This window comes from Ranitomeya imitator, chromosome 4 (genome assembly GCF_032444005.1).
Source record: "Ranitomeya imitator isolate aRanImi1 chromosome 4, aRanImi1.pri, whole genome shotgun sequence".
In the NCBI taxonomy this organism is placed as follows: domain Eukaryota; kingdom Metazoa; phylum Chordata; class Amphibia; order Anura; family Dendrobatidae; genus Ranitomeya; species Ranitomeya imitator.
The window spans coordinates 644,995,745-645,017,255 of NC_091285.1; the positions used below are offsets into that span (position 1 = coordinate 644,995,745).

Here is a 21,511-nt window from a genome sequence, read left to right on the forward strand (position 1 = left end):
CCATGTGTGGATACACTCTGTATAATACCTCCATGTCTGGATACATTCTGTATAATACCTCCATGTGTGGATACACTCTGTATAATACCTCCTTGTCTGGATACACTCTGTATAATACCTCCATGTGTGGATAAACTCTGTATAATACCTCCATGTCTTTATACACTCTGTATAATACCTCCTTGTGTGGATACACTCTGTATAATACCTCCATGTCTTTATACACTCTGTATAATACCTCCATGTGTGGATACACTCTGTATAATACTTCCATGTGTGGATACACTCTGTATAAAACCTCCATGTCTGGATACACTCTGTATAATACCTCCTTGTCTGGATACATTCTGTATAATACCTCCATGTCTGGATACACTCTGTATAATACCTCCATGTCTGGATACATTCTGTATAATACCTCCATGTCTGGATACACTCTGTATAATACCTCCATGTCTGGATACATTCTGTATAATACCTCCATGTGTGGATACACTCTGTATAATACCTCCTTGTCTGGATACACTCTGTATAATACCTCCATGTGTGGATACACTCTGTATAATACCTCCATGTCTTTATACACTCTGTATAATACCTCCTTGTGTGGATACACTCTGTATAATACCTCCATGTCTTTATACACTCTGTATAATACCTCCATGTGTGGATACACTCTGTATAACCCCTCCATGTGTGGATACACTCTGTATAAAACCTCCATGTCTGGATACACTCTGTATAATACCTCCATGTCTGGATACATTCTGTATAATACCTCCTTGTCTGGATACACTCTGTATAATACCTCCATGTCTTTATACACTCTGTATAATACCTCCTTGTGTGGATACACTCTGTATAATACCTCCATGTCATTATACACTCTGTATAATACCTCCATGTGTGGATACACTCTGTATAATACCTCCTTGTCTGGATACACTCTGTATAATACCTCCATGTCTGGATACACTCTGTATAATACCTCCATGTCTGGATACACTCTGTATAATACCTCCTTGTCTGGATACACTCTGTATAATACCTCCTTGTCTGGATACATTCTGTATAATACCTCCATGTCTGGATACACTCTGTATAATACCTCCATGTCTGGATACATTCTGTATAATACCTCCATGTCTGGATACACTCTGTATAATACCTCCATGTCTGGATACATTCTGTATAATACCTCCATGTGTGGATACACTCTGTATAATACCTCCTTGTCTGGATACACTCTGTATAATACCTCCATGTGTGGATACACTCTGTATAATACCTCCATGTCTTTATACACTCTGTATAATACCTCCTTGTGTGGATACACTCTGTATAATACCTCCATGTCTTTATACACTCTGTATAATACCTCCATGTGTGGATACACTCTGTATAACCCCTCCATGTGTGGATACACTCTGTATAAAACCTCCATGTCTGGATACACTCTGTATAATACCTCCATGTCTGGATACATTCTGTATAATACCTCCTTGTCTGGATACACTCTGTATAATACCTCCATGTCTTTATACACTCTGTATAATACCTCCTTGTGTGGATACACTCTGTATAATACCTCCATGTCATTATACACTCTGTATAATACCTCCATGTGTGGATACACTCTGTATAATACCTCCTTGTCTGGATACACTCTGTATAATACCTCCATGTCTGGATACACTCTGTATAATACCTCCATGTCTGGATACACTCTGTATAATACCTCCTTGTCTGGATACACTCTGTATAATACCTCCTTGTCTGGATACATTCTGTATAATACCTCCATGTCTGGATACACTCTGTATAATACCTCCTTGTCTGGATACATTCTGTATAATACCTCCATGTCTGGATACACTCTGTATAATACCTCCATGTCTGGATACATTCTGTATAATACCTCCATGTGTGGATACACTCTGTATAATACCTCCTTGTCTGGATACACTCTGTATAATACCTCCATGTCTGGATACACTCTGTATAATACCTCCATGTCTGGATACACTCTGTATAATACCTCCATGTCTGGATACACTCTGTATAATACCTCCATGTGTGGATACACTCTGTATAATACCTCCATGTGTGGATACACTGTGTATAATAGCTCCATGTCTGGATACACTCTGTATAATACCTCCTTGTCTGGATACACTCTGTATAATACCTCCATGTGTGGATACACTCTGTATAATACCTCCATGTGTGGATACACTCTGTATAATACCTCCATGTCTGGATACACTCTGTATAATACCTCCATGTCTGGATACATTCTGTATAATACCTCCATGTGTGGATACACTCTGTATAATACCTCCATGTGTGGATACACTGTGTATAATAGCTCCATGTCTGGATACACTCTGTATAATACCTCCTTGTCTGGATACACTCTGTATAATACCTCCATGTGTGGATACACTCTGTATAATACCTCCATGTGTGGATACACTGTGTATAATACCTCCATGTCTGGATACACTCTGTATAATACCTCCATGTCTGGATACATTCTGTATAATACCTCCATGTGTGGATACACTCTGTATAATACCTCCTTGTCTGGATACACTCTGTATAATACCTCCATGTCTGGATACACTCTGTATAATACCTCCATGTCTGGATACACTCTGTATAATACCTCCATGTCTGGATACATTCTGTATAATACCTCCATGTGTGGATACACTCTGTATAATACCTCCTTGTCTGGATGCACTCTGTATAATACCTCCATGTCTGGATACACTCTGTATAATACCTCCATGTCTGGATACACTCTGTATAATACCTCCATGTGTGGATACACTGTGTATAATAGCTCCATGTCTGGATACACTCTGTATAATACCTCCTTGTCTGGATACACTCTGTATAATACCTCCATGTGTGGATACACTCTGTATAATACCTCCTTGTCTGGATACACTCTGTATAATACCTCCATGTCTGGATACACTCTGTATAATACCTCCATGTGTGGATACACTCTGTATAATACCTCCATGTGTGGATACACTGTGTATAATAGCTCCATGTCTGGATACACTCTGTATAATACCTCCTTGTCTGGATACACTCTGTATAATACCTCCATGTGTGGATACACTCTGTATAATACCTCCTTGTCTGGATACACTCTGTATAATACCTCCATGTCTGGATACACTCTGTATAATACCTCCATGTCTGGATACACTGTGTATAATACCTCCATGTGTGGATACACTCTGTATAATACCTCCTTGTCTGGATACACTCTGTATAATACCTCCATGTGTGGATGCACTCTGTATAATACCTCCATGTCTGGATACACTCTGTATAATACCTCCATGTCTGGATACACTCTGTATAATACCTCCATGTCTTTATACACTCTGTATAATACCTCCATGTGTGGATACACTCTGTATAATACCTCCATGTCTGGATACACTCTGTATAATACCTCCATGTCTGGATACGTTCTGTATAATACCTCCATGTCTGGATACACTCTGTATAATACCTCCATGTCTGGATACACTGTGTATAATACCTCCATGTGTGGATACACTCTGTATAATACCTCCTTGTCTGGATACACTCTGTATAATACCTCCATGTGTGGATGCACTCTGTATAATACCTCCATGTCTGGATACACTCTGTATAATACCTCCTTGTCTGGATACATTCTGTATAATACCTCCATGTGTGGATACACTCTGTATAATACCTCCATGTGTGGATACACTCTGTATAATACCTCCATGTGTGGATGCACTCTGTATAATACCTCCATGTGTGGATACACTCTGTATAATACCTCCATGTCTGGATACGTTCTGTATAATACCTCCATGTCTGGATACACTCTGTATAATACCTCCATGTCTGGATACACTGTGTATAATACCTCCATGTGTGGATACACTCTGTATAATACCTCCTTGTCTGGATACACTCTGTATAATACCTCCATGTGTGGATGCACTCTGTATAATACCTCCATGTCTGGATACACTCTGTATAATACCTCCATGTGTGGATACACTCTGTATAATACCTCCTTGTCTGGATACATTCTGTATAATACCTCCATGTGTGGATGCACTCTGTATAATACCTCCATGTCTGGATACATTCTGTATAATACCTCCATGTGTGGATACACTCTGTATAATACCTCCTTGTCTGGATACACTCTGTATAATACCTCCATGTCTGGATACACTCTGTATAATACCTCCATGTCTGGATACACTCTGTATAATACCTCCATGTCTGGATACACTCTGTATAATACCTCCATGTGTGGATACACTCTGTATAATACCTCCATGTGTGGATACACTGTGTATAATAGCTCCATGTCTGGATACACTCTGTATAATACCTCCTTGTCTGGATACACTCTGTATAATACCTCCATGTGTGGATACACTCTGTATAATACCTCCATGTGTGGATACACTGTGTATAATACCTCCATGTCTGGATACACTCTGTATAATACCTCCATGTCTGGATACATTCTGTATAATACCTCCATGTGTGGATACACTCTGTATAATACCTCCATGTGTGGATACACTGTGTATAATAGCTCCATGTCTGGATACACTCTGTATAATACCTCCTTGTCTGGATACACTCTGTATAATACCTCCATGTGTGGATACACTCTGTATAATACCTCCATGTGTGGATACACTGTGTATAATACCTCCATGTCTGGATACACTCTGTATAATACCTCCATGTCTGGATACATTCTGTATAATACCTCCATGTGTGGATACACTCTGTATAATACCTCCTTGTCTGGATACACTCTGTATAATACCTCCATGTCTGGATACACTCTGTATAATACCTCCATGTCTGGATACACTCTGTATAATACCTCCATGTCTGGATACATTCTGTATAATACCTCCATGTGTGGATACACTCTGTATAATACCTCCTTGTCTGGATGCACTCTGTATAATACCTCCATGTCTGGATACACTCTGTATAATACCTCCATGTCTGGATACACTCTGTATAATACCTCCATGTGTGGATACACTGTGTATAATAGCTCCATGTCTGGATACACTCTGTATAATACCTCCTTGTCTGGATACACTCTGTATAATACCTCCATGTGTGGATACACTCTGTATAATACCTCCTTGTCTGGATACACTCTGTATAATACCTCCATGTCTGGATACACTCTGTATAATACCTCCATGTGTGGATACACTCTGTATAATACCTCCATGTGTGGATACACTGTGTATAATAGCTCCATGTCTGGATACACTCTGTATAATACCTCCTTGTCTGGATACACTCTGTATAATACCTCCATGTGTGGATACACTCTGTATAATACCTCCTTGTCTGGATACACTCTGTATAATACCTCCATGTCTGGATACACTCTGTATAATACCTCCATGTCTGGATACACTGTGTATAATACCTCCATGTGTGGATACACTCTGTATAATACCTCCTTGTCTGGATACACTCTGTGTAATACCTCCATGTGTGGATGCACTCTGTATAATACCTCCATGTCTGGATACACTCTGTATAATACCTCCATGTCTGGATACACTCTGTATAATACCTCCATGTCTTTATACACTCTGTATAATACCTCCATGTGTGGATACACTCTGTATAATACCTCCATGTCTGGATACACTCTGTATAATACCTCCATGTCTGGATACGTTCTGTATAATACCTCCATGTCTGGATACACTCTGTATAATACCTCCATGTCTGGATACACTGTGTATAATACCTCCATGTGTGGATACACTCTGTATAATACCTCCTTGTCTGGATACACTCTGTATAATACCTCCATGTGTGGATGCACTCTGTATAATACCTCCATGTCTGGATACACTCTGTATAATACCTCCTTGTCTGGATACATTCTGTATAATACCTCCATGTGTGGATACACTCTGTATAATACCTCCATGTGTGGATACAGTCTGTATAATACCTCCATGTGTGGATGCACTCTGTATAATACCTCCATGTGTGGATACACTCTGTATAATACCTCCATGTCTGGATACGTTCTGTATAATACCTCCATGTCTGGATACACTCTGTATAATACCTCCATGTCTGGATACACTGTGTATAATACCTCCATGTGTGGATACACTCTGTATAATACCTCCTTGTCTGGATACACTCTGTATAATACCTCCATGTGTGGATGCACTCTGTATAATACCTCCATGTCTGGATACATTCTGTATAATACCTCCATGTCTGGATACACTCTGTATAATACCTCCATGTGTGGATACACTCTGTATAATACCTCCTTGTCTGGATACATTCTGTATAATACCTCCATGTGTGGATGCACTCTGTATAATACCTCCTTGTCTGGATACACTCTGTATAATACCTCCATGTCTGGATACACTCTGTATAATACCTCCATGTCTGGATACACTCTGTATAATACCTCCATGTCTTTATACACTCTGTATAATACCTCCATGTGTGGATACACTCTGTATAATACCTCCATGTCTGGATACACTCTGTATAATACCTCCATGTCTGGATACGTTCTGTATAATACCTCCATGTCTGGATACACTCTGTATAATACCTCCTTGTCTGGATACACTCTGTATAATACCTCCATGTGTGGATGCACTCTGTATAATACCTCCATGTCTGGATACACTCTGTATAATACCTCCATGTGTGGATACACTCTGTATAATACCTCCTTGTCTGGATACATTCTGTATAATACCTCCATGTGTGGATACACTCTGTATAATACCTCCTTGTCTGGATACACTCTGTATAATACCTCCATGTGTGGATGCACTCTGTATAATACCTCCATGTCTGGATACACTCTGTATAATACCTCCATGTCTGGATACACTCTGTATAATACCTCCTTGTCTGGATACATTCTGTATAATACCTCCATGTGTGGATACACTCTGTATAATACCTCCATACTTTCCTGCCTATAGAACGTGGTTTCAACGACCAGCTACTTCCTGCATTCTCTCAAGGTTCCATTATGAGGAGGTTCCATTGTGACGTCACGGCACTGTGTGTCCATATATGGACAGTTACGTCACTGGAGCTTCCCCAGGCGGAGATAAATAGCAGCCGGAGTCCCCGGACAGAGCATCGGGATTCTGAGCGGACTGGAGAGAGAATCCGTAGAGCATCTTCCCTGAGGGAGGTCTATTAACCCCTTAGCAGCCATTTCTACACCTGATCGTAGAGGGGGGATCTGAAATACCCTCACCTTATAAATGCCATAATAGTCTTTCCAGCTGCCCAGTTTCCAGGGTGGGCGCCCACACCATCCATTCAGGACACCTGTTGCCCATCTCATGCATCATCCTCACCCCCCCAGGTGCAGTACACCTATGTGCAGCCTCCTTAGCGCCTTTTTCTGGGTAGAACTGTTCCACCATCTTATGGGGTAGCATTATATCCTCCTTTCATCATTCCATTAACTCATTACATACCATCTCACCAGCCACCTTCCCTCCCTCATTTCTATGCTGCTGCCAAGGGCTCGGTGCAGGATCAGCGCAGCTCTGTGCATGGGGCACAAGTGAGACCCCCATCTCCACCATGGAACACAGTTAGTCCCCCCTCTTCATCCTATTGGGGGCAGATCGGGTGGCTGCAAACAATCCAGCGTGACTGAGGCACAGCTCCGATCATTGCCCCTGCACTAAGGTGGGCATCACTTCACTCCTGGGCGCTGGACGGGGCTATGACCGGGAAGCTGCTGGAGAAACTCCCCGTGAATATGACATCCCTGCTACCGGACACTCTCTACTCCGAGGATGGGCAGGATCTGACCGGAGCTCTGGCCATTTACCCTGGTGGGGGCAGCGAGCAGCATTACTCTGCCATGTCTGCAGGTGAGTGTGGGTACACATGTGGGGGCACTAGCACAAGGGCAGGTGAGTGTGGGTACACATGTGGGGGCACTAGCACAAGGGCAGGTGAGTGTGGGTACACATGTGGGGGGCACTAGCAATAGGGCAGATAGGAGGCAGGTGTGTGGGTACACATATGGGGGCACTAGCACAAGGGCAGGTGAGTGTGGGTACACATGTGGGGGCACTAGCACAAGGGCAGGTGAGTGTGGGTACACATGTGGGGGGCACTAGCAATAGGGCAGATAGGAGGCAGGTGTGTGGGTACACATATGGGGGCACTAGCACAAGGGCAGGTGAGTGTGGGTACACATGTGGGGGCACTAGCACAAGGGCAGGTGAGTGTGGGTACACATGTGGGGGCACTAGCACAAGGGCAGGTGAGTGTGGGTACACATGTGGGGGCACTAGCACAAGGGCAGGTGAGTGTGGGTACACATGTGGGGGGCACTAGCAATAGGGCAGATAGGAGGCAGGTGTGTGGGTACACATATGGGGGCACTAGCACAAGGGCAGGTGAGTGTGGGTACACATGTGGGGGCACTAGCACAAGGGCAGGTGAGTGTGGGTACACATGTGGGGGCACTAGCACAAGGGCAGGTGAGTGTGGGTACACATGTGGGGGGCACTAGCAATAGGGCAGATAGGAGGCAGGTGTGTGGGTACACATATGGGGGCACTAGCACAAGGGCAGGTGAGTGTGGGTACACATGTGGGGGCACTAGCACAAGGGCAGGTGAGTGTGGGTACACATGTGGGGGCACTAGCACAAGGGCAGGTGAGTGTGGGTACACATGTGGGGGGCACTAGCAATAGGGCAGGTAGGAGGCAGGTGTGTGGGTACACATATGGGGGCACTAGCACAAGGGCAGGTGAGTGTGGGTACACATATGGGGGCACTAGCACAAGGGCAGGTGAGTGTGGGTACACATGTGGGGGCACTAGCACAAGGGCAGGTGAGTGTGGGTACACATGTGGGGGCACTAGCACAAGGGCAGGTGAGTGTGGGTACACATGTGGGGGCACTAGCACAAGGGCAGGTGAGTGTGGGTACACATGTGGGGGGCACTAGCAATAGGGCAGGTAGGAGGCAGGTGTGTGGGTACACATATGGGGGCACTAGCACAAGGGCAGGTGAGTGTGGGTACACATGTGGGGGGCACTAGCACAAGGGCAGGTGAGTGTGGGTACACATGTGGGGGGCACTAGCAATAGGGCAGATAGGAGGCAGGTGTGTGGGTACACATGTGGGGGGCACTAGCACAAAGACAGGTAGGAGGCAGGCGAGTGTGGTTACACACGTGGGGGGCACTATTGCAAGGGTTTAGCATTATGCAGGTGAGTGTGGGTACACATGTGGGGGGCACTAAGGCAAAGGTGTAGCATTATGCAGGTGAGTGTGGTACACATGTGGGGGGCACTAGCACAAGGGCAGGTAGGAGGCAGGTGAGTGTGGGTACACATGTGGGGGGCACTAGCACAAGGGCAGGTAGGAGGCAGGTGAGTGTGGGCACACATGGGGGCACTAGCACATGAGTAGGAAGATGCAGGTGAGGATGGGTACACATGTGGGGCACTAGCAATAGGGCAGGTAGGAGGCAGGTGCGGATGGGTACACATCTGGGGGCACAAGCAGTAGGATGCAGGTGAGGGTGGGTACACACATGGTGGGCACTAGTAGTAGGGCAGGTAGAATGTAGATGAGGGTGGGTACACACATGAGGGGGGCTAGCACAAGGACAGAGGTGCAGTAAGGTGCTTGGTTTATGAGGGTGGACAGATTTTGGGGACCAGGTGATGGGGTTGTTTTATTATTAGAATGGAGAACGTAGCCATGTATTTAAGAGGTACTAGCAATGTAGCTTAAAAGGGAGGCGAAAGTGTATCCAAGCACGAATGAGCTGCTACTGTATGTAATTATCAGTAAGTTCGGTCGCCTCCTGTCATGTATCTATAGGAATGTTATGCGGATGATGTCTCTGCCGCATGTCACATATTCAGACTCTATTGTTGTTGGAAGCAGTAACTACTGTAGTATACAGCTCCGGTATGGCAGAGGGGCACTGACAGTGTAGCCCACCTTTGCTGTGCCTGGCCTGGGGTCACTGCTGGTGTCTGGCTCCCCAGTAAGATGTGGGTCAATGTCTTGGTCTCCCCACTGTATATAAGGACAGGTTTGCCCAGTTGTTTCCCAGAGGGTTCCCCACCACCAACAGAACCCCCATGTGCAGAACTCCCATGTGCAGTGGCCCCCATTCCCAGAGCCCCCCATGTGCAGAGTACCCCCATGTGCAGAGCCAGATGCTCCAACACCGAGAACGTCACATTGTGGGGGAAGGAAGTCTTTAAATATGGTTGCGGAGGTGGGGGAGCTCCCAGCCCGGTGTGTGGGGGTGGCAGGAGACTGAGTTGGGAGGTGACACGTGGGGGCAGCTGGTGACAGCTCACAGGATAGTGGGTGAGTAGGTGTAGTGTGGGGGGTAGGGGGATTTCCAGGTTTAACTCCTTAAAATGCAGATGACCTTTAAAACTTTGAGGAGCATAAAAGGTCAATCTAGAGAAAACTTCATATAACTCCAATAAAAGGAATATAATGACTTGTGTACTTGCAACTACGAGTATACACATAAGAGGACACTACATGTATACAGATAGAGGATACATGTATACAGATGGACACTACACGAATAAAGAGAGAGGACGCTACACGCATACAGATAGAGGACGCTACACGTATACAGAGAGGACGCTACACGTATACAGAGAGAGGACGCTACACGTATACAGAGAGAGGACGCTACACGTTTACAGAGAGAGGACGCTACACGTATACAGAGAGAGGACGCTACACGTTTACAGAGAGAGGACGCTACACGTTTACAGAGAGAGGACGCTACACGTATACAGAGAGAGGACGCTACACGTATACAGAGAGAGGACGCTACACGTTTACAGAGAGAGGACGCTACACGTATACAGAGAGAGGACGCTACACGTATACAGAGAGAGGACGCTACACGCATACAGAGAGAGGACGCTACACGTATACAGAGAGAGGACGCTACACGTATACAGAGAGAGGACGCTACACGTATACAGAGAGAGGACGCTACACGAATAAAGAGAGAGGACGCTACACGTATACAGAGAGAGGACGCTACACGTATACAGAGAGAGGACGCTACACGTTTACAGAGAGAGGACGCTACACGTATACAGAGAGAGGACGCTACACGTTTACAGAGAGAGGACGCTACACGTATACAGAGAGAGGACGCTACATGTTTACAGAGAGAGGACGCTACACGTTTACAGAGAGAGGACGCTACACGCATACAGAGAGAGGACACTACACGTTTACAGAGAGAGGATACTACGTGTATACAGATAGAGGACACTACGTGTATAAAGATAGAGGACACTACGTGTATACAGAGGACACTACATGTATACAGAGAGAGGACACTACACGTATACAGAGAGATGACACTACACGTATATAGAGGACGCTACACGTATACAGAGAGAGGACACTACATGTATACAGAGGACGCTACACGTATACAGAGAGAGGACGCTACACGTTTACAGAGAGGACGCTACACGTATATAAAGAGAGGACGCTACACGTATACAGAGAGAGGACGCTACACGTATATAGAGAGGACGCTACACGTATACAGAGAGAGGACGCTACATGTATACAGAGAGAGGACGCTACATGTTTACAGAGAGAGGACGCTACACGCATACAGAGAGAGGACGCTACACGTTTACAGAGAGAGGATACTACGTGTATACAGATAGAGGACACTACGTGTATACAGAGGACACTACATGTATACAGAGAGAGGACACTACACGTATACAGAGAGAGGACACTACACGTATATAGAGAGGACGCTACACGTACACAGAGAGAGGACACTACACGTATACAGAGAGAGGACGCTACACGTATACAGAGAGAGGACGCTACACGTACACAGAGAGAGGACGCTACACGTTTACAGAGAGAGGACGTTACACGTACACAGAGAGAGGACGCTACACTTTTACAGAGAGAGGACGCTACACGTTTACAGAGAGAGGACGCTACACGTTTACAGAGAGAGGACGCTACATGTATACAGAGGACGCTACACGTATATAGAGAGAGGGCACTACATGTATACAGAGAGAGGACACTGCACGTATATAAAGAGAGGACGCTACACGTATACAGAGAGAGGATGCTACACGTATACAGAGAGGACGCTACAGGTATACAGAGAGGACGCTACACGTATACAGAGAAAGGATGCTACACGTATACAGAGAGAGGACACTGCATGTATACAGAGAGAGGACGCTACATGTATACAGAGAGAGGACACTGCATGTATACAGAGAGATGACGCTACACGTATACAGAGAGAGGACGCTAGCACATGAGTAGGAAGATGCAGGTGAGGATGGGTACACATGTGGGACACTAGCAATAGGGCAGGTAGGAGGCAGGTGCGGATGGGTACACATCTGGGGGTACAAGCAGTAGGATGCAGGTGAGGACGCTACACGTATACAGAGATAGGACGCTACACGTACACAGAGAGAGGACGCTACACGTTTACAGAGAGAGGACGCTACACGTTTACAGAGAGAGGACGCTACATGTATACAGAGAGAGGACGCTACACGTAGAGAGAGGACACTACATGTATACAGAGAGAGGACACTGCACGTATATAAAGAGAGGACGCTACACGTATACAGAGAGAGGATGCTACACGTATACAGAGAGGACGCTACACATATACAGAGAGAGGATGCTACACGTATACAGAGCTGCATGTATACAGAGAGAGGACGCTACACGTATACAGAGAGAGGACACTGTATGTATACAGAGAGATGACGCTACACGTATACAGAGAGAGGACGCTACACGTTTACAGAGAGAGGACGCTACACGTATACAGAGAGAGGACGCTACACGTATACAGAGAGAGGATACTACGTGTATACAGAGAGAGGACGCTACACATATACAGAGAGAAGACACTACGTGTATACAGAGGATACTACATGTATACAGATAGAGGACACTACATGTATACAGAGAGAGGACGCTACACATATACAGAGAGAGGACGCTACACGTATACAGAGAGAGGACACTACGTGTATACAGAGGATACTACATGTATACAGATAGAGGACACTACATGTATACAGAGAGAGGATGCTACACGTATACAGAGAGAGGACGCTACACGTATACAGAGAGAGGACACTACGTGTATACAGAGGACGCTACACGTATACAGATAGAGGACACTACACGTATACAGAGAGATGACGCTACACGTATACAGAGAGAGGACGCTACACGTATACAGAGAGAGGACACTACGTGTATACAGAGGATACTACGTGTATACAGATAGAGGACACTACGTGTATACAGAGAGAGGACACTACACGTATACAGATAGAGGACACTACACGTATACAGGGAGATGACACTACACGTATACAGAGAGAGGACGCTACATGTATACAGAGAGAGGACACTACGTGTATACAGAGAGAGGACGCTACACGTATACAGAGAGAGGACACTACACGTATACAGAGAGAGGACACTACACGTATACAGAGAGATGACGCTACACGTATACAGAGAGAGGATGCTACACGTATACAGAGAGAGGACACTACGTGTATACAGAGGATACTACATGTATACAGATAGAGGACACTACATGTATACAGAGAGAGGACGCTACACGTATACAGAGAGAGGACGCTACACGTATACAGAGAGAGGACGCTACACGTATACAGATAAAGGACACTACACGTATACAGAGAGAGGACGCTACACGTATACAGAGAGAGGACGCTACACGTATACAGAGAGGACGCTACACGTATACAGATAGAGGACACTACGTGTATACAGATAGAGGACACTAGGTTCATACAGATAGCGGACACTACATGTATACTGATAGAGGATACTACATGTATACAGAGGATACTAAATGTATAGAGATCGAGGACACTACATGTATACAGAGAGAGGACACTACATGTATACAGATGGAGGACACCAAATGTATACAGATGGAGGACGCTACATGTATACAGATGGAGGACGCTACATGTATACAGATAGAGCTCTACCCTCACCTACTGTATCCTCACCCATCCCTTGTAGATTGTGAGCCCTCGCGGGCAGGGTCCTCTCTCCTCCTGTACCAGTTGTGACTTGTATTTTTCAAGATTATTGTACTTGTTTTATTATGTATACCCCTCCTCACATGTAAAGCGCCATGGAATAAATGGCGCTATAATAATAAATAATAATAATAATAATAATAGAATACTACATGTTGTAGTGCAGCGGGGTTGGTGCAGTGTGACAGATAGGCAGGGACCACAGGAAAGTTCAAAGCAAAAGTCTTTTAATGTCCAAAATAACTCACGAAATGAACAACACACGGTATCCTCCGTATCACAGCCGGGGCGTCACAACAGTCCATATGCGAGACCGGTTGCCGAGGGTGACTACACCAGCGTATCACACTGGGGGGGGGGGGAGGACGGCAGCGTTCACTGCCCTTGGCTCTGTATTACCTCACACAAGCTGGACGCTGCAGAGCCACCTGCTCTGCCACTTGCAAACAAACACTGACACACCCAAATCCTTAACTGAAGGGTTTTTAACTGAAATCTGTGGCCATGGGCCACTTGTAAGACCTGGTCCGGAGGGAGTGAATTGCCCCAACACCATCCTGTAATTCACTCCAAAAACAAAAGCCCTTAACGTGTTTTCATGAACTTTGCCTTGGCCAAATATCTTGACCAGGTCCACACTTACTTTTATTTTGCCTTGTGACTCATAGGCGTCCTGATGTGGACACAAGGCACCACGGCGGGTCTATTAGGACTCCGTCCGCATCCTGGAGGATACATATCGACCCTCGCATATGATCCCCCTCACTGCCTCACATATTCCCTCTGTTCAAACTTGTGGGGTTTAACACTTCTCATCATATAGGGGCATCTGCATTTCCCTGCGACTTCCCTGCCTGATGTTCCATAGTGAAATTGAAATTTTGCAAGCACGTTAGCCATCCGGTGACCCGAGCATTCCTCTCATTGGCGCTTCTCATCTAGTACAAGAGTGAATGATCTGTCACCAAGCGAAACGGTCGACCGAGCAAATAATAACGTAGGGACTCCAAGGCCCACTTAATGGCCAGGCACTCCTTCTCCACTACGCTATAATTTTTCTTGTTCGGGATAAGTTTCCTACTTAGGTAGGTGACTGAATGTTCTTCTCCGTTCACCTCCTGTGACAGGACCGCTCCTAGGCCAACGTTAGATGCATCCGTCAGCCCGATCAAGCCTCTCTTGAAGTTGGGGCTGATGAGGACAGGCTGTCCACACAGTGCCACCTTCATAGACTGGTTATGCTTCCTCCGCTTGCGGGTTCCACTGCACCATGATCAATTTCTTTCCCTTTAGGAGATCGGATAGGGGTGTTCTTCTCCCAGAGAAATTAGGTATAAACTTCCAGTAATACCCAACAATGTCGAGAAATGCTCTTACCTGTTCGGTGGTCACAGGTCAGGGCCAGTTCCATATGGCCTCTATTTTTATTAATCTGGGGTTTGATAACCCCACGGCCAATCAGGTATTCCAACTACGGGGCTTTCTCGAGCCCTATCGCACATTTCTTGGGATTCGCCGTCAAACCCTCTGCTCTGAGCGAATCTACTACCACTTGCACCCGGGGCAAGTGGGATTGCCAGTCAGTACTATAGATGATGATGTCATCCAAGTACGCTGACACATACATCCAGATGGGGTTGTAGCACTATGGCCATTAACCTCGGGAACGTAGCTGTTGCCCTATGTAGTCCAAAGGGCAAGACAACATGGCGATACAAACCCTCTGGTATTATGAAGGCGGTCTTTTCTTTTGCCAGTTCTGCACCTGCCAGTAACCCTTGGTCAAATTGAGCGTGGTAAAGTACTGAGCCTGAGCCAGTTGCTCGATCAGCTCGTCTACCCGGGGCACTGGATAAAGGTCATATTTCAACACCTCGTTCAAGTTACGGAAATCATTACAGAACCGTAGGACCAGTCCGGCTTCGGGATCAGTACAATTGGACTAACCCACTCACCTGACTCACGATGGCTTGTCTCCGGGCCTCGGGCACACATTACTGTTTCATTTGTACCCTTACGTGATGCTCAGTGACAATGTCTTGCTGGATGACAGAGGTACGACCGGGTAGTCCCGAGAATACATTCGTATTCTCTTGTACTAAATTCCGCACCTCTCGCCACTGCTGTTTCGACAGAGTGTCTCCTATCTTTACCTCTCTCTCGGCCTCCGTCCAGGCCGATATCGGAGGGTCCCCAGATGACATGTCTGGTGTCACTTCCGTAATCATACACTCCCGGTAGTTCCATGATTTTAACAGATTGACGTGATACAACTTTTCAGGTTTTCTTTTCCTGGGCTGGTAAACTCGGTACTTTACTTTTCCCACTTTTTCCCAAACTTCATATGGCCTCTGCCACTTGGCCATAAGCTTGCTTTCGGTGGTGGGCACCAAAACAAACACCCGATCTCCTACTTTAAAGGAGCGGAACAAGGCTTTTTTGTTATATAAGCAGCCTGCGCTGCCTGAGCATTCAGCAAATGCTCTTTTACTATAAGCATGACCGCTGCAAATCGGTCCTGCATATTGGCCATGTGCTCAATGACACTCTTATGTGGCTTAGGTTCCTGCACCCTTGTCTCTTTGGCTACATCTAGCAGACCCCTAGGATGCCTACCTTTCCGACCGCACATTTAGCGTTTCCCACTCCCACACTACATCCTCATCCCGCCCTCTCTGTTGGAGTCCCTCAAGGCTCTGCCCTGGGGCCCCTACTTTTTTCCATCTATACCCTTGGCCTAGGACAACTCATAAAGTCCCATGGCTTCCAGTACCACCTGTATGCGGATGACACTCAGATCTACCTCTCTGGCCCAGATGTCACCTCTCTGCTGTCCAGAATCCCGAAGTGTCTATCAGCCATATCCTCCTTCTCCACCTATCGCTTCCTAAAACTCTATGTAGACAAAACCGAACTCATCATCTTTCCTCCATCTCGCGCATCTCCCCTACCCATCTATTATGGTAAACGGCATCAGGCTCTCTCCCACACCTGAAATCTGCTACCTCGGAGTAACTCTCGACTCTGCCCTGTCCTTCCAATCGCACGTCCAAACTCTTGCTACCTCCTCTCGCCTCCAACTCAAAAATATTTCCAGAATCCGTTCCTCAGCCCTCAATCTACTAAAACTCTTGTGCATGCCCTCATCATCTCCCGCCTTGATTACTGCAACAACCTCCTCTGTGGCCTCTCCACTAACTCTCTTGCACCATTCCAGTCTTTCCTCAATTTTGCTGCCTGACTAATCCACCTCTCTCCGCTGTTCCCGTTTCTCCCCTTTGCAAATCCCTCCACTGGCTCCCAATTCCCCAACGAATCCAGTTCAAACTACTAACACTGACCTACAAAGTCATCTACAACCTGTTCCCTCCCTATATCTCTGAACTAATCTCCCACTATCTTCCCTCACGTAATCTTCGATCCTCCCAAGACCTCCTACTCTCCTCCACACTTATTTGTTCCTCACACAACCAACTCCAAGATTTTTCCAGAATATCCCCCATACTCTGGAATTCCACGCCTCAACACGTCTGATTATCCACGACCCTCGGATCCTTCAGACGGAACCTGAAAACCCATCTCTTCCGGAAAGCTTACATTATGCAATAACCATTCTCTGGCCTCACCACCACCCGACCTGCTGCCTCACCACCACCAGAGCTGCTGCACCCCCGACCTACTGTCTCTTCCCCATTATCCAATAGAATGTAAGTCCGCAAGGACAGGGTCCTCTCCCCTCTGTACCAGTCTGTCATCGGAAATTTGCTTACTGTAAATTATATCTATAACTTTGTATGTAATCCCTTCTCATGTACAGCACCATGGAATTAATGGTGCTATATAAATAATATAATAATAATAATGCCTGCCATACAATAGTTAAAAAAGACAAAAACCCGTGGAAGCCCGTGGTACCTAGCAGATAGCGAACATTAAATAGGGCAATAACATGTCCCAATCCCTCTCGTCCTTGGAGACCACCTTTTTGAGCATGGACTTGAGGGTTTTGTTAAAGGGAACCTGTCACCCCCAAAATGGAAGGTGAGCTAGGCATTCTGGAATGCTGTAGATAAGCCCCCAATGTATCCTAAAAGATGAGAAGGTTAAATTATACTCACCTGGGGGGGGGCGGTCCCGCTGCGGTGGGCGTCGCGGTCCGATCTGGGGCCTCCTATCTTCTTACGATGATGTCATCTTCCTGTCTTCACGCTGCGGCTCCGGTGCAGGCGTACTTTGTCTGCCCTGTTGAGGGCAGAGCAAAGTACTGCAGTGCGCAGGCGCCGGGAAAGGTCACAGAGGCCCGGGGCGCCTGCGCACTGCAGTACTTTGCTCTTCCCCCAACAGGGCAGACAAAGTACGCTTGCGCCGGAGCGTGAAGACAAGAAGAGGACGTCATCTGATGAAGATAGGAGGCGCCGGACCGGACCGCGATGCCCATCGGATCGGACCGCAGCGGGACCGCCCTTGGGGGAGTATAATCTAACCTCTTTTTCTCCTCTTGTAGGATACATCGGGGGCTTATCTACAGCATTCCAGAATGCTGTAGATAAGCCCCTGATGCCGGTGGGCTTAGTTCACCTTCCATTTTGGGGGTGACAGGTTCCCTTTAAAGCGCTCAACTAACCCATCGGTCTGGGGGTGATACACCGACATGCTCAACTGCTTTATCTTGAGGAGGTTGCACAGTTCCTTCATCACCTTGGACATAAAAGGAGTCCGCTGATCAGTAAGGATCTCCTTCGGTAGCCCAAGGTGACAGAACATGGCAAACAACTTCTGGGCTATAAGCTTAGCCTAGGGGTGCCGAAGCGGAATAGCCTCCGGGTATCGGGTGGCGTAGTCTATGACCACTAATATGTGTTGGTGAGCCCGGGCGGATTTTATTATTGGCCATACCAGATCCATTGCAATCCGCTCAAAAGGTACCTCTATGATGGGCAGCAGTACCAATGGACTCTGGTAGATCGCGGTGGGTGAAGTTACTTGGCACTCGGGACAAGTGTCACAGTGCCTCTAAACCTCCGTGTAGTCATCAGGCCAAACAAAATGCTGCAGTATGCGCTCCTGCGTCTTTTGGCCACCAAGTGCCCTCCCAGCATGTGGATGTGAGCCATTTCGGGCACCGCCCAATGGTAGGATTGGGGCACTACATGTTGTTCTACCACCTCATCCCGAATTTTATTATCCTTGTATAATAACTCCTGGTTGATCGCCATATGTGGAAACACCGTCTCCATACCGGTTGCTGAGCCACCCCATTTACCTCGATTACTCTTTCCCGTGCCTGGGTCAGAGTGGGATCCTGGAGCAGAGCCGTCCCGAACTTACCAGGGGACACTTCCAGCTCGGGGATCAGTGGGGTCTCCTCAACCTCTCCTGCTTATACCTCTAGGGAAAACCTATCGGGGTTACACTATTGGGGTCACACTACTGACTCGGGATCTTCGGGTTCTGCGCCCGTAATAACACTTACCTTGTAAAGGATCTCAAAGATGTGTGAGAAAGAGAAATAGAAGCCACAGCCTTGGATTTCTTTCCTCTTTTATGCAAATTAAAGAAAAGCCACATACAGTTAAGTGAAAAAGTTTGGGCACCCCTATTAATCTTAAGCTTAATGTTTTATAAAAATTGTTTTTTTTTGCAACAGCTATTTCAGTTTCATATATCTAATAACTGTTGGACCCAGTAATGTTTCTGCCTTGAAATGAGGTTTATTGTACTAACAGAAAATGCACAATCTGCATTCAAACAAAATTTGACAGGTGCATAAGTATGGGCACCCTTATCATTTTCTTGTTTTAAATACTTCTACCTACTTTTTACTGACTTGCTAAAGCGCTTTTTTGGTTTTCTAACCTCATTGAGCTTTGAACTTCATAGCCAGGTGTATGCAATCATGAGAAAAGCTACTTAAAGTGGCCACTTGCAAGTTGTTCTCCTGTTTGAATCTCCTCTGAAGAGTGGCATCATGGGCTCCTCAAAACAACTGTCTAATGATCTGAAAACAAAGATTATTCAACATAGTTGTTCAGGGGAAGGATACAAAAAGCTGTCTCAGAGATTTAACCTGTAATTTTCCACTGTGAGGAACATAGTAAGGAAATAGAAGAACACAGGTACAGTTCTTGTTAAGGCCAGAAGTGGCAGGCCAAGAAAAACATCAGAAAGGCAGAGAAGAATGGTGAGATCAGTCAAGGACAATCCTCAGACCACCTCCAGAGAGCTGCAGCATCAACTTGCTGCAGATGGTGTCACTGTGCATCGGTCAACTGTACAACGCACTTTGCACAAGGAGAAGATGTATGGGAGAGTGATGCGAAAGAAGCCGTTTCTGCAAGCATGCCACAAACAGAGTCGGTTGAGGTATGCAAAAGCATATTTGGAGAAGCCAATTTCTTTTTGGAAGAAGGTCCTGTGGACTGATGAAACCAAGATTGAGTTGTTTGGTCATACAAAAAGGCGTTATGCATGGCAGCCAAAAAACACAGCATTCCAAGAAAAACACTTGCTACCCACAGTAAAATTTGGTGAAGGTTCCATCATGCTTTGTAGCTGTGTGGCCAATGCCGGCACCGGGAATCTTGTTAAAGTTGAGGGACGCATGGATTCCTCTCAGTATCAGCAGATTCTTGACAATAATGTTCATGAATCAGTGACAAAGTTGAAGTTACGCAGGGGATAGATCTTTCAGCAATACAATGATCCAAAACACCGCTCCAAATCTTCTCAGGCAATCATGCAGAGGAACATTTACACTGTTCTGGAATGGCCATCCCAGTCCTCAGACCTGAATATCATTGAACATCTGTGGGATCATTTGAAGAGGGCTGTCCATGCTCGGCGACCATCAAACTTAACTGAACTGGAATTGTTTTTTAAAGAGGAATGGTCAAAAATACCTTCATCCAGGATCCAGGAACTCATTAAAAGCTACAGGAAGCGAATAGAGGCTGTTATTTTTGCAAAATGAGGATCTACTAAATATTAATGTCACTTTTCTGGTGGGGTGCCCATACTTATGCACCTGTCAAATTTTGTTTGAATGCAGATTGTACATTTTCTGTTAGTACAATAAACCTCATTTCAAGGCAGAAACATTACTGTGTCCAACAGTTATTAGATATATGAAACTGAAATAGCTGTTGCAAAAAAAAACAATTTTTATAAAACATTAAGCTTAAGATTAATAGGGGTGCCCAAACTTTTTCATATAACTGTATACAGATATTAGAAAAAAACTTTTTGATAGTGAGGGTGATCAATGAGTGGAACAGGCTGCCACAAGAGGTGGTGCGTTCTCCTTCAATGGAAGT

General features: G+C 45.8%; 1 protein-coding gene across 1 annotated transcript in view; it reads left to right on the forward strand.

The window, feature by feature from the left end:
- The first annotated feature begins 7,200 nt into the window (after positions 1–7,200).
- The window catches only part of EGR3 (early growth response 3), a 28,400-nt gene continuing 14,089 nt past the window's right edge, over positions 7,201–21,511 (forward strand). The window contains exon 1 of the mRNA XM_069766957.1: positions 7,201–7,955. Coding sequence (XP_069623058.1) covers positions 7,805–7,955 — 151 coding nt within the window. The 5' untranslated portion in view covers positions 7,201–7,804. The remainder of the gene's footprint in view (positions 7,956–21,511) is intronic.